This window comes from Setaria italica, chromosome VII (genome assembly GCF_000263155.2).
Source record: "Setaria italica strain Yugu1 chromosome VII, Setaria_italica_v2.0, whole genome shotgun sequence".
Lineage (NCBI taxonomy): Eukaryota > Viridiplantae > Streptophyta > Magnoliopsida > Poales > Poaceae > Setaria > Setaria italica.
In genome coordinates this window covers 6,306,230-6,319,833 of record NC_028456.1, presented here as the reverse complement: position 1 = coordinate 6,319,833, position 13,604 = coordinate 6,306,230, and the positions used below count along the sequence as shown (strand labels likewise).

The window sequence follows — 13,604 nt, the reverse complement described above, 5'->3', positions numbered from 1 at the left end:
TTATGGAATAAGTCTACTTTACCCCATAGCCTATGGAAGTTTGTCTACTCAAAACACCCCCCCCCCCCCACCCCCTCTATGAAACGAGGTATTGAACCCCCTGAAATATCCAAAACCATCTAAATAACCACCTAGGATGGTTTTGAAAGTAGTTTTGCCCATGTGGCACTACACGTGAATAGTGATGTGGCAAAGATATGTTTGGAAATCTAATTCACCCCTAAACTATTAATGTTTGTCTACATAACCTCTCAACTATATATTTTTCTCAAAGTATTCACTACCATCTAAATCATTCCCTGCACATGCACGGACCATGGCTTGGTAGTGACCTATATCTCTCACTCACACATACATTGTCACACAAACATCTCTGCTTGTGTGTGAGCGCGGCGATAGTGTTATTTCCCATATTCCGTATAGTGCTCCACATCAGCGAAACAAAAATGTAAACTATTACAGGGGTTAATTTAGATAGCACTGAATACTTCAGGGAGTTAAGATATACGATTATATAGTTGAGGGGTTATGCAAACGGAAATCAATAGTTTAAGGGGTGAGGTTGATTTTTAAACATGTCTTTGCCACATCATTGTCCATGTGTAGTGCCACATAGGCAAAACCACCTCCAAAAACCACCCTAGGGGATTGGTTATTTAGATGGTTTTGAATAGTTGAGGGGTAGAATACCTCGTTTCATAGGTGAGGGGTTAAATAGACATACCTCATTACATCAAGGGTAAAGTAGACTTATTCCAAAGTTTTATATTGGCAAACAGTTGAGTGTTTGGTAAAATAGATTTTAAAAGGCACCTAACATTTCCAACACTTAAGATGTTGATTCCAATCCACTTAATTTGGGATTTTGAGTTTATTTCACTTGGAAAACATGAGCAGGGTTCAATAATGATTCATTTGACAATATTTTAGTATAATTTATCCATTTTTCATATTTATGCATTTTATTAATATTTAATAGGAATTTTACCAGAAACCTTTTTTGAAAAGCAAATTAAAGGAGAAACCAACATCCCATTAGAGATGCCACATAAATTAATGAAGGCATAATGCATGCATGATTAATGTTTACGACATAAAATTCTGAATTTGATAAAAAATTTAAAAAAATTAGCATTGTTGGCCTCCTAACAATGAAAAAAAAGAATTCCTGGCTACGTCCCTGTGTGTCCCCATCCCGCGTCGCCGCTGAGGTTCCACAGCCTGCGGCCATCCTGCACCACCGTCGTGGTCCCATTGCACGTGGCCATCCAACATCGCAACCATCGTCCCGCGCCGCCCTTGTCCAAGTGGCGCGCCCCACATCTAGTGCCGCCACCTTTGCGCCAAGAGTGCCCCGCGAGCGCTGTGAGGATGCCCCTAGGCCAGCAAATAAGAAGATAGCATTGAAAAAATATAGGGACATAGGGGTAAAAATAGCAATTAAGCTTAAAAATCCTCTTTTTTAAGGTGGGCATATGAATGGAAGTCGGGCGGGTTTGAACCCGAAACCCATGGATTTTAGACCTGATGGGGGTGGGGGCGGGTTTGTTTCCCCCCTGCGGGTGTGCGGGTTCGAGGAGACCCGAAACTGAGCGGGGTGGGGCCAGGTTTATAATCCCCCCGAGTGACCCACAGGTCCCGAAGTGTACATTTCAACCAAAAAACTAGGTATAGCCCAGCTCAACAAGAACCATAGGTATATAACTCTCCACTTCCATGGTTCTACCCAGACCTAGTCCGTCTCCTCGCGCCAGTGCGCTGCACAGCTCCCGTACGGCCGCACCCCAAATCCACATCGCGGTGCTGCCCGCGCCCCCGGGCGACCGCCCTCGCCCCCTCACCCGAGAGCACCCCACCGTCCGCGCCCCTCGCCCCGAGGCCTTGAGCGTCGCTGGCCGCCCACGCGCGCTGCCGCCCCCAATTCCTTCGGTCACTGTTGCTCGGGTTTCGGGCACCCGAGGGTTTCGGGGGTGGGTGCACATTGTCACCTGAAATGAGATTTGGGTTCGGGGTGGGTTTATTCTCAGGTTTCAAGGTCGGGTCCGCGGAACCTCCACTCGACCCTGACCCGCCCCGTTGCCATCCCTAAGGGTGTGTTTTATTTGAGGGTCCAACTTGGTTGGAATGGGTTCAACCCACGTGGCCTGTGTTTGGTTGAAAAACGAAGTGGGTTGGATCCATCCCTGAGAGGTATATTCCTCTCAGATGCGGGTCAAGTGCATCCGCCCAAATCGAGCGAACGCATCAAACCCACTTGGATGGCATTGCAGTGCCTTTTCACGTGAGAGCGCGCATGAGCCCCAGCCTTCGGCCATGGCGACTGGTCGGGAAGAGGAATGGGCCGGTGGAGCTCCACCACCGGCTGGGTTGAGCTCCGCCCAAGTGAGCTGGGGCCGGCGCAAGGCGGGGGAAGCCTGCATGGTGGGGGAGTCCGACCGGCGGGGAAGGCCGGCGCGGTGGGGGATGAGGACGCGGTGATGGATGAATGGAAAAGAGGATGACAAATGGACCCCGTAGCTGATAGGTGGGACCCGTTGCTAACTGTGTTAAAATGGCATCATCCCATCCCTCTCGACCCCTCAACCAAATAAAAGATCGGAACAAACCTATCCCTCTCATCCAAACACGGGATGGGTTGAATCCAACCCCATAAAATTAGGATGAACCTAACTCATTGCATTTGGGATGAACCCAACACAACCCATTCTATTTGATCTCAAAATCAAACACATGCTAGGTGGGCACGCCACACTGATAGCCAAACACCTGATCGAGACAGGTCCAACTTCATGTACAGCCCTAGAGTTGTGGACTGGATTAGCGCCTAAGAGCAACTCCAAGAGGCTGCTAATCTTACCCCCAAAACTTTTTTTGGGAAAAAAAAGAGAAAAAAATGAACTCCAACAGTCCACCCAAAACCTTCCCAAAAAATTATCGACACCAAAAAACATACCCTCCTCCCGTATATTTGCGCGACCCGAAATCTTCCCCAATCCATTCCCGCGCCCCCTGTCGCGCTATTTTATTTTTTTGCCGTGCTCTTTTCTCCCATTATCTTCTCGATCCTTCCCGGCGGTGGCGGCCAGCTCCTCTCCCGGCGCGCCCCTCCTCTCCCGGCGGCGCGCCCCTCCACTCCCGGCGGCGGCGAGGGGCAAGGGGCGGCGGCGCCCTGTCCAACCGGCTGAGGAGGCGGCGGAGGCGTCCCTCCCCACTCCGGCGCACCCCTCCTCTCCCGGCGGCGCGTCCATCCTTTCCCGGCGGCGTCCATCCCCACTCCGGCGGTGGCCCTCCTCTCTCGGCGGCGGCGCCCTGTCGGGCCGGCTGAGCAGGCGGCGGCGGCGGCGGCCCTCCCCAATCCGGCGCGCCCCTTCTCTCCCGGCAGCACGCCCCTCCTCTCCCGGAGGCGGCCGTCCCCACTCCGGCGGCAGCCCTCCTCTCCCGGCGGCGGCGAGGGGTGAGGGGCGGCGGCACCCTGTCGAGTCGGGCTGAGCAGGAAGCCCGCGGCGGCCAGAAGATCTTCAACATCTCGCCAAGAACCCGAGGACTGGATTGGTATGAGCTCTACTCATTGTTAATTTGCTCTCTTGCTAAAATCCTTGGTTGTATCCATTACCTTAGCATTGTGAAAAGGGCCGCCGTTTGTAGTTACTGCATTTGCACATAATCTGGCCATTGTTTGCTTATATGGTGCTGCTATGTGTCTTTGCAATGTGATTCAGAAACTAATCAGCTTGTTGACTACTCTGTTTGCGGAGCTGATATTGTAATGGTGGTTGTGAAATGCTTCCTCCCCTGATTGGGTAGCTAAAGTTGTTCAGATCATAGTAGTAGTGCACCACCAGTTTGGGAGCAATCAAGCAAGTGCCTAGGTATATAAATGAAAAACTACTCGTTCTCTGCAGATTTAAATTCCTTTTGTTACCTGTGCAGATGCAGGCACCACGGCAGGGCCAAGTAAGGCGCGGTGGAGGGATGCTTCAACGGCGTGTGGTGCTCGTCGGCGGCGACCACATCCCTCAATGGAACAGCAGCAGCAGAAATTTGGAGAGGTCCAGCAGCGACGACCTCGACCTGCCTGGTAGTGGTGACATGTGTGGTGATCTGCAAGGTCCTCCGATTGTAGCTCTTACCAGTGATGATTTGGACTCCCTATCGACGGTGCCGTACCCATCCAGCGGCGGCCCTTCTGGTGCTTTCGAACAAGCGGCCAACGGCAACCCATTTGTGAATGGTATGAATCATAAGCTCTTTAACTCAATTCCCCGTGAGATAAGATAGATTTCTTGTGCTGTGTAGTCAATTCTAAGTGGCTTTGTTTTGCCTATAGAAGGATTTTGCATTGATTGAAGATAATGTGGCAACTAACCTTAGCTTGTATTATCATATTGCTTTTCTTCAGAGCTTCAGGCAGTTCGATTCAGTACAGTAGCAACTGCTGTTATTTGTTCAGTTTTCAATTAATTGTGTGCCACCAGCTTGGCTTTGTTTCTCAGCTCTGATTAGCTCACAACCAAGTGTTCTCATTTGCTTGCTAGTTGCACTGTTGCTATTTCTATTTGTCTGAAGGGTCAGCATCTCAGCTCGGTTGAATACTACTTCCTCTGTTTTTCTCTTTGGTCCTTTTAAATTAGAAAACTGATCTTAATTTGAAGTTATTTAGAAGTAGGGCATCCTCCTAAAGTGTGTGGCACCTCAAACAGTGGGTAGTCATCTTATAATGCTCAAATCTCCTATTGCCATTGGTTCCTCTGAATTTAGAAATGTGAAGATCCTCCATGTAATCACATTCTTATGTCGCTGGTGCCATATTGATTATTAGCATTTGCATATTTCCTTCCAGATGGCTCTGAATGAGCGTCTCAACAAATTTAAACAGCAGCAAGAGAGGTGCCAGACTACTCTATCTAGCATTGCTGCAAACCAAGCTTCGATTTAAGGCCAAAAGTTGCTCCAGGGTTTCGACCAGCAAATGCCCCATTCGCTCCTGTAAAACCACTGCAGCCTGTTAAATTCTCAGATGATACGGAAAGGCTACAGCACATCAATTCAATAAGGAAGTCTACTGTGGGAGCACAGATCAAGTTAGTATCTTGATCTATTCAATTCAGTGCAGTAGCTTGGCTTAGCTAAAAATTAAAGCCTGCTAATCTCATCCAGCTAACGAACTTGGCTTAGCTAAAAATTAAAGCAAGCTAACAACGACATCTCCCTCTCCGTTCCTTGTTCTGCTTCTACTACTGCTCCATGGCCAATGTATAGCCTCTGCACATGTGGATGATAGCGTTGGCGCCGATGGGTCTTGCCAACAAAAGTAATAGTAGTTGGCCTGCTAATTAATACAATATAGTATATGTGCATGGCAAGCGTGACCAGAAAACGGGACTTGTATTTGTTGCTTGATAGCCAAAAAAGCGGTTGTTGTCTGAAAACTTGTCACATGGTGCTGCTGCTGCTGCATGGCCATGACAGTGCTTGATGATCCGCCAAATAGAGCAGTGGCTGTGGCCAGCCGACATATTGGTTCCTTGTGAGTCAGAATGGTCCTGATGGATGCCTTAATGGTCCTTATGACACTCCTGCATTTCATAGAGACATAGATAATGGTACTGCATGTAGACTGACTGTGATCTGTGAGAGATGTATTTGTATTTGCAATGTGCTATGGTAGTTCTAGATCATTAACTTTGCTTATCCTTAATCTGATAGTATCTGTGAGCAAGTTTTATATGTGCAGCCTCCATATACCACTTGATGTTTATTTTCTACCTACTGGGCAGGAAATGGATATTTTTCCAACATGATGATGGATGAAACCAATTTAGGGGATTCTCATTATTATAGCAACACATGTGCTGACCAACAATCCCAAGCAATTGAAGTTGGTCCAGCAGCCCCCTCCGCAAGGCCGAACCATAAGAGATCAAAGAACTTCAGTGACCACGAAGATGAGGTTTTGGTTTCAGCATGGTTGAATGTAAGCTTGGATCCGGTCGTAGGCAAAGATCAAAAAGGTACCAAGTATTGGTCCCGTATCTGTGATTACTTCCATGAACACAAGATGTGCACCTCAAAGCGTACCATAAATTCTCTCATGCACCGGTGGGAGACCATACAAAAATGTGTGAACAAGTTTTGTGGATGTCTAGCACGAATTGAGTTAAGGCGTCAGAGTGGTAGTACAATGAAAGACAAGGTATTTACTATGCAATACCACGATTTGTTTCGACTATTTTATTTTTATATATCATATATGAATATTTCTTGTATGGTGGTGCTTGTAGGTTGCAGAGGCATGTGCTTTGTACAAGTCTGAAGACGAACATCAGAAAGCATTCCAGTTCATGCATTGCTGGAATAAGCTGAGAACACAACCAAAATGGCTTTCTAAAATTGAAGAATTGGCTGTTGGTAAAACATCTAACAAGAAGCAGAAGACAAGCTCAACGGTTGACCCGAATGCATGTTCACCAAGTGAAATAGGACAAGGTGAGGTTCAAGGTCTAGAGGATAATGCATTGACAAGGCCGATTGGTAAGAAGAAGGCAAAAGCAGCACTGCTGCAAGAGAAGAAAAAAAGTGTGACAGCAACCTTAGAAAATATGTGGGCACAAAAGAAAGAAACTGATGGGGAGAAAGAGCTAAAAAAAAGAGGAGAGGTTCAACAAAGCTTTCGCTCTTGAACAAGATCGAGTTGCAAATGAAAAACTACTTCTTGAGGTTAAGAGGTAGGAGGTCCAGTTGCAGAAAAGGAGGGATGAAGAGAGGATTATGACCATGGATCTTACTGCCATGCCAGATGAGCAAAAGAAATACTACATGTGCTTGCGGGCTGAGATCATGAGTCGAGTACTTAATTAGAATTTGATTCTTCTAAATGGTATTAGTAGCTAATGTGATATTTTTTTTATATGGTATTGTGTGATGTTCGAAACTTAATTAGTATTTGAATCTTCTAAAGAGTAGTATTTCCATATGGTACTGTGTGATGTTCGAAACTTAATTAGTATTTGAATCTTCTAAAGAGTAGTATTTCCATATGGTATTAACGTGGATTTCAAGCGTCTTGTGTCGATTTTAATGTTTGCTCAGTCAGTACTATTCAGTAATAATCAAAAAGAAGTCCGGCGGCGTGCCTTGACGAGGGTCTGGAAAAAAGAAGTCCGGCGGCGTCAGGGAAAAAAGAAGCCTGGCGACGAGCGAGGGGTCCAGCCTGCTGGAAAAAAAAACGATCCTAAAATGGGCCCAATATGATGACGTGGCTTCATTTGAAATATTAGCGGATTAGTTTTTAGCATTCTGCTGTGGACTGATATGTTTTTTGGGGGAAAAATTTTTAGTATAGTCCCCAATATCTCGTTTTGGGGAAGAATTTTTTGGGGACTATTGGAGTTGCTCTAAGCAAATCATGGAACATGACCCGACCGGATTCGCGTCACCATCTCACTTCTCACCGACCGAGCCGCCGAAGTAAATCGAGAAGCAAAGATCAAGAACGCGGCGAGGTCCACCTCTGATCTCCTACGTCTTCGTCCTTAATCTCCAATTAATCCTCGCCCCCCCTGTTCCCTCAGCGGGCGGCGCCGGCGCGTTGCTCGCTTCCCCTCCTTGATCGCCCTCCTCGCCGCTACACGGAGGCGGCCGTGCCGTGCCGTGGCCCCGGCGGCGGGGGCGGGGGAACCATGTACAGATCGGCGGGGGTCGCGATGGCGTGGAACGTCTTCCGGTTCTGCACGGCGCTTAGGGGGCTTGGCTCAATCATGATCCTGCTCGTCCTCGTCATCGTCGGCGTCACCTACTACGCCGTCGTCCTCTGCAACTACGGCCCCGCCCTCCTAGCCGGCGGCGCCACCACCCTCGCCGCGCTCGCCGTCCTGCTCCTCTTCCACTTCCTGGTGCGTATCCTGGCTTATCTAGGGGATATGGTTTCGGACGCGAAAGATTCTCGTTTGGGCGAAATATCTATCGGGTTTGCGGAGGATCTGCCAAATTGCCGCAGGATTGAAGTATCGTTAGGTGTCGATCTTAATTCTTTGGGAAGCATATTGGGTAGGTGGTACGAAGCGCTAAGGTGGATGGATGGTTTTTAGCGCTTAGGGTCTACTTAATTAATATTTTCCTGATGCATTTTCGAAAACATACTAGATTTTTTTTCATTTAGGATACCTGCAATGTTAAAATGTAGCTGATTATCGTTAAAGAAGTTTAAGAAAAAAAATGACTCAATGAGCTGATAAATTGCATTTATGTGCTACTGATTAGAGAACCATACTACAAAAGTAATTTAATGTGAATACTGCTGCGATTATCTTGCGATCTTTCTTCTCTGTGCTGTGTAGTGTGTTAAGAGAGATAGTACTTCTGGTTTTGTAGCTTGCTATGCTATTATGGAGCTACTTTTCTGTTGTGTTCACCGACCCTGGTTCCGTTCCACCCAATTGGAATCTTGATTTCGATGCGGAGATGGGAGAAACCGCTCCCCTTGCTAGTTCAGAGTTCAGCAGCCAGATGAACTCACAACAATCTGTAGCCCTTGGCAGTATGGGAAATCCAAGGGTCAGGTACTGTAGGAAGTGCAACCAGCTGAAGCCACCTCGGTGCCATCACTGCTCTGTTTGTAAGTTTCTGGTTTATTTTTCAGGATCAGTTTTATAATTTCCAGTTGTGATATCGCGTGTCATGATTTCAGGTGGAAGATGTGTTCTTAAGATGGACCATCATTGTGTATGGGTTGTTAATTGTGTTGGGGCGCTGAACTACAAGTACTTTCTTCTCTTCCTGGTACAGTACTACTACACTTGAGTCTTGAGATATCGTCCTCTTTATGATTAAGATAACTTGAGCTTTGGGTTTCAATGTTTTCAAATTACAAACTACTTACCTGTTCTCATCATGCTGGCAGGTTTATAGTTGATGCATTTTAAAGTAAGAAATTGATTTAATTTTTCTTCTATGCAATGTTTCTACATGTTTCCATAAGCTTTGAAAGCAAAGCTAAATAATTATATTTTCTAGAAATGATCCTTCAATGAACTTATTTTTTATTCACTACTAATACTAAATCAATTTCTGCTTCTGGGTATTGAGTTACTTTGCTTTCTAGATCAACACATTTAAGCGAGAAATTTGCTCTATTGACACTTGAAACTTGTGGTTTCGCAGTTTTGACACTGCAAACAATGACTTCGCAATTTTGACACTCCAAACATGTTGCTTGATTTCATGACATTCTAACCTTATCACACACATTCCATTTTCGTTTCCCTGTTTAGGCTACCTAAAATGTTGATGTTGCCCCTAAGCTATATTCAACATGCTGCCATCATTTTTATGCGGCTGAACAGCATTACATAATACAAATTGGGATTAAGTTTGCGGCCACCTAACTGACATGATGCCACAAGATATTTTTTTAGCATAAATATCTCTACATTAGACACATCCATAGGTTGCATAGTTCATGCACATCTAAACCACCAATTGTATAACTCACATATAATTCATAACTAAACCTTCATTAAAAAAACTGGTCGATTGGTCACACCTGACTTCATAACTAAACCGTTGGGTCACTTGATGGCTTCATAACTAAATCTTCATTACATTTGCACTAAAATAAGTTCACTCTATGGGTCAGGATTCAGGAAGAAAGAGAAAGATAGAGGCAAGGGTACTATCGACTTTTGATACAAAAAGAACAGTAAAAAACAAAAGAAAATATATTAGAAGGGGAGAATGTCACGAAATCAAGCAACACAATGTTTGGAGTGTCAAAATTACAAATCCATTGTTTGGAATGTCAAAACTGCGAAGCCACATGTTTCAAGGGTTAATAGAGCAAATTTCTCCATTTTAGCAGGGAGCCAAGATAGGTCGGTCTGTACACAATGCCTTGGAGGCAAAATGAACAGAGACGCACTCAACACAAAGGCACACTAGTGGCAAAACCCTCTTCCAACGTATAACAGGCACACCGGTGATTAAAAAGAATGACCAGAGGCCTCAAAACAAGCTCTCCCATAAACTTCCAACATCTTGGTTCCTGCCGAGATCCAAAGATGAGCCTCGTCAGAGAGCTTTCGCAGCAAAATGTTCAACATTTGGTGTGGCTCCATCGAATACACAGTTATTCCGATTCTTCAACAAATACCATGTTCTAAATATGAATGGCTAAAATTTTTCTGAATTATGTATCTTTCTAACCCAGGTGGTTGCTTGATCAGTTAAGCAAATAGCTAAAGCTGCTTAACCAGTCACATGCAACTTAAATTTTTGAATCCAAATCACTCCTTTCCTCTTCACTTGTAACAACTAAATGTGATTGACATAAAAATTCTCTCTGCAAATAAATGTTTTTGGCCTTTCAAAACTAAATTATCAAATAAGAAAGACCTGTCAAAAAACTGATTAAGGTTCTTCAAAGGGGTTGTTCCAACTCTATCAATTAATTATTGTAGTGTGTGTTAGGACTTAGGACTTCATATTTTCTAAAGCAATAGATTGACTTTCCATGTGCTGTTCTATCTATGTGTGAACCATGTTTTTTCCCTTGTTCACACAAAATAATATTACAATTAGCTCAAGTAATTAAATGACCAATATTTGAGCCTGAAGATGTAGCCATATGACCAAAAAAGGATTTCTGTTTCTGCTGCTTAAACCAGGATATGATGGCACTTTGTTCATTGCCTTGCCATTATATCACTGTCCACTATCTAATGATAGCTTAGGTTTCAGTATTGGACATAACAATGTTATGTGATATTCCTTAAATAGTTAAGCAATATCACAAAAATGAGTCTATTCAAATTCTCATAAACTATTTATGGTTAGGATGTCCTGTAAGCACAACTAAATCAGCTGAAACGTCGAAGTGGAGTTTCTTTTATGATGTCTGTACTTTTTTAAGCATGCTTTGAATCAATGTCTCCTTTGTTCCACACTGCCAAGTATTTAACTATGTCTTCTGCAAAGTGAAACCATTTTCCTTCTATTGTGCCATGCAGTTTTACACCTTCCTGGAGACAACACTTGTCACACTATCTTTATTGCCTCACTTCATAGCCTTCTTCAGTGACATCGACATCCCAGGAAGTCCTGCAGCACTTGCAACCACATTTCTCACCTTTGGTAAATGCATTACTATTTTATTATTTTCCTTATGTATAATTCATCAAATATCAACTAAAACAGTTGTCTTGCTTGCAGTTCTGAATCTGGCCTTCTCCTTGAGTGTTCTTGGTTTTATGATTATGCATATTTCACTTGTCTCTGCTAATACAACAACGATTGAGGTAAAGCATCTAGCAATATATTGTTAAGCAGTGTTTGTGATGTGCATGATGAGATTAATTTTTTACCTTGAATCCTTGATATACAGGCATATGAGAAGAAAACAACTCCACATTGGATATACGATCTTGGCCGAAAGAGGAATTTTGCTCAGGTTTGGCTTCTTTCAAGCAGACGATACACCTGTCATGATGATCACTATGCATAAGTTGACTGCATGTAAAGATGCAATTAGCTGAAACAGCCTATGTAGCTTTTGGAGTAAAATGCGTAAACATCCTGCATTGTCGAAATCCCTAGACATCCTGTATAGGAAATTACATGCAGATTAGGACCTACTGACCTAGAGTGGCACATGTAACAAGTTTAGGGGCCCAGATCTACATGTGAATACTTTAGAGAACTAGAGACGCTGCGGGATAAGTTGAAGGACTGCTGCTACAATTTATTCATAATTGATGCAATGCATTGCTAATTTTCCTTAGAAGGGCATCTGAGTCAATCATGCTATTTGCAATATTTCAAGTTATTGGTTGATTGTAGTGCTGCACATTTGGAGTCTAATATGTAAAAGGTAGTTCTGTTAAGGGCCCATTATATTAGATAATTCTTTTAAGGGCCCATTATATCAATGGTGCAGCTCTCCGCCTCGTTCCAGAAAATTCTGTTAAGGGGTCCATTATGCAATTTTGCAAGCTACAATTTCATATTCTTGGACTTCCGATCCTGTCCTTTTTGAAGTCAACATGTTTCATCTACTTATCTTCAGCATCACTTTTATTTTTATTCCCCTTATTTGGTGATTGGCCAGGGAACCCCGCCCTCACACCAAGGTGTTGAGGACTTGGCCTTTTTGTTGTTTGAGAATCTCAATTACAGTCACAGTAGACCCTTTGCATAGGGGGCTCCTAGTAGTTATGGATATAGTCAACCCAAATACAAACCTACTAGCTAACTACTCCCTCCATCCCATCAAGAAAAGCCAAAACGACCTACAATTTGAAACGGAGGGATTAATAGATAAAAAAAATGAATGGATAATATTATCTTAGGAAGCTAATCAGGACTATTTTGGAAATATATAAGTTAGAGGAAGATGACATATGTCCTTCATAGCCTTGGGCATGTACCTGTCACTAGAGTAGTGCTGGTAGAAACTGTCTGCTACATACCGGCATATGCAAATTATTTTCATAAGAGTGTACCGCAGACTATTAGACTTTTTGTTGACGAGTGTTTTGTTGTCAGGTTTTTGGAAATGACAGGAAATATTGGTTCATCCCTGCATACTCAGAAGAAGATTTGAGAAGAATTCCAGCTTTACAGGGTCTTGATTATCCTGTGAGACCAGATTTTGATGGTCAAGAACTGTAATGAAGCAATTTTGCCAGTGCCCTTCTCTTCCCATTGGCATTGGATGTGTTTCCATGTCAGTTTTGATGGTTTTTTCTGGTCAGGTACCTCAGTGTTGGATATCTGCTGGTACAACTGACAGCATTGCTGATTGTGTTATGCAACAAATCAAATGAGCCTGTCATGCCGTTCAAAATATGATTTTAGCAACCATGAGTGATGCATTTCTGTTGCATGTTTGTTGCAAATGCAACGAAATGGGAATTTCGAAATCCTCCTGCAGCCAGAGGGGATCTGTAATGTAAATTAATCTTTACGGCCTTTTTGGATGGGCCGAATCTCAGCCTAATCCACGTGGATAGGCCAGGAATTCGGACCAGACTTTTCTGGTCCATCCACGTGGATTGGACTGGGATTTGCACCACCCAAACAGGGCATTAGTGTGTTTGAAATAGGCTTTGAGATGTATTCTGTACTTCTGTTGAGTTATGCAATACAACTATACAAGTACCGTTTCAGAAATGTTGCACCACATTTATACAGTATCAAGGATGGATGATCAAGTGTTGTAATTTATTCAAAATTGTTAAACATGTATCTGAGAATTTTAGCTCGCATCTTGATTAAATCTGATCTTAATTCCATTGGCCTACGAAAGTGTTTAGTGTATACCGTATCAGAAATGTTGCACCACATTTATACAGTATCAAGAATGGATTATCAAGTGTTGTAATTTATTCAAAATTGTTAAACATGTATCTGAGAAATTCAGCTCGCATCTTGATTAAATCTGATCTTAATTCCATTGGCCTACGAAAGTGTAGTGTATGCAATATACAGTATCAAGAATGGATGATCAAGTATTGTAATTTATTCAAAATTGTTAAACATGTATCTGAGAAATTCAGCTCCCATCTTGATTAAATCTGATCTTAATTCCATTGGCCTACGAAAGTGTATAG

At 43.6% G+C, this 13,604-nt stretch overlaps 1 protein-coding gene and 1 long non-coding RNA gene across 2 annotated transcripts; both read left to right on the top strand.

Annotated features, from left to right (window-relative positions):
• The first annotated feature begins 3,436 nt into the window (after positions 1-3,436).
• LOC111257835 lies at positions 3,437-4,468 on the top strand. Its single transcript, XR_002678392.1, has 3 exons — positions 3,437-3,552; positions 3,937-4,231; positions 4,400-4,468. It is a non-coding gene; the product is annotated as an uncharacterized LOC111257835 (long non-coding RNA).
• A 2,965-nt stretch (positions 4,469-7,433) lies between these two features.
• Positions 7,434-13,270, top strand: LOC101761817 (probable protein S-acyltransferase 14). Its single transcript, XM_004975042.2, has 7 exons — positions 7,434-7,892; positions 8,371-8,614; positions 8,687-8,778; positions 11,004-11,127; positions 11,206-11,291; positions 11,378-11,443; positions 12,538-13,270. Exons 1-7 carry the CDS (start codon positions 7,680-7,682, stop codon positions 12,661-12,663), a joined length of 951 nt encoding a protein of 316 aa, XP_004975099.1. The 5' UTR covers positions 7,434-7,679; the 3' UTR covers positions 12,664-13,270.
• Positions 13,271-13,604: the final 334 nt, after the last annotated feature.

Excerpts from the sequence above, each read along its gene's own strand:
- LOC101761817 (XM_004975042.2), top strand. The coding sequence starts at position 7,680 with ATGTACAGATCGGCGGGGGTCGCGATGGCGTGGAACGTCTTCCGGTTC. Across the intron at positions 7,893-8,370 it reads TGCTCCTCTTCCACTTCCTG|CTTGCTATGCTATTATGGAG; the intron begins GTGCGTATCCTG and ends CTGGTTTTGTAG. Across the intron at positions 11,128-11,205 it reads AACCACATTTCTCACCTTTG|TTCTGAATCTGGCCTTCTCC; the intron begins GTAAATGCATTA and ends TCTTGCTTGCAG.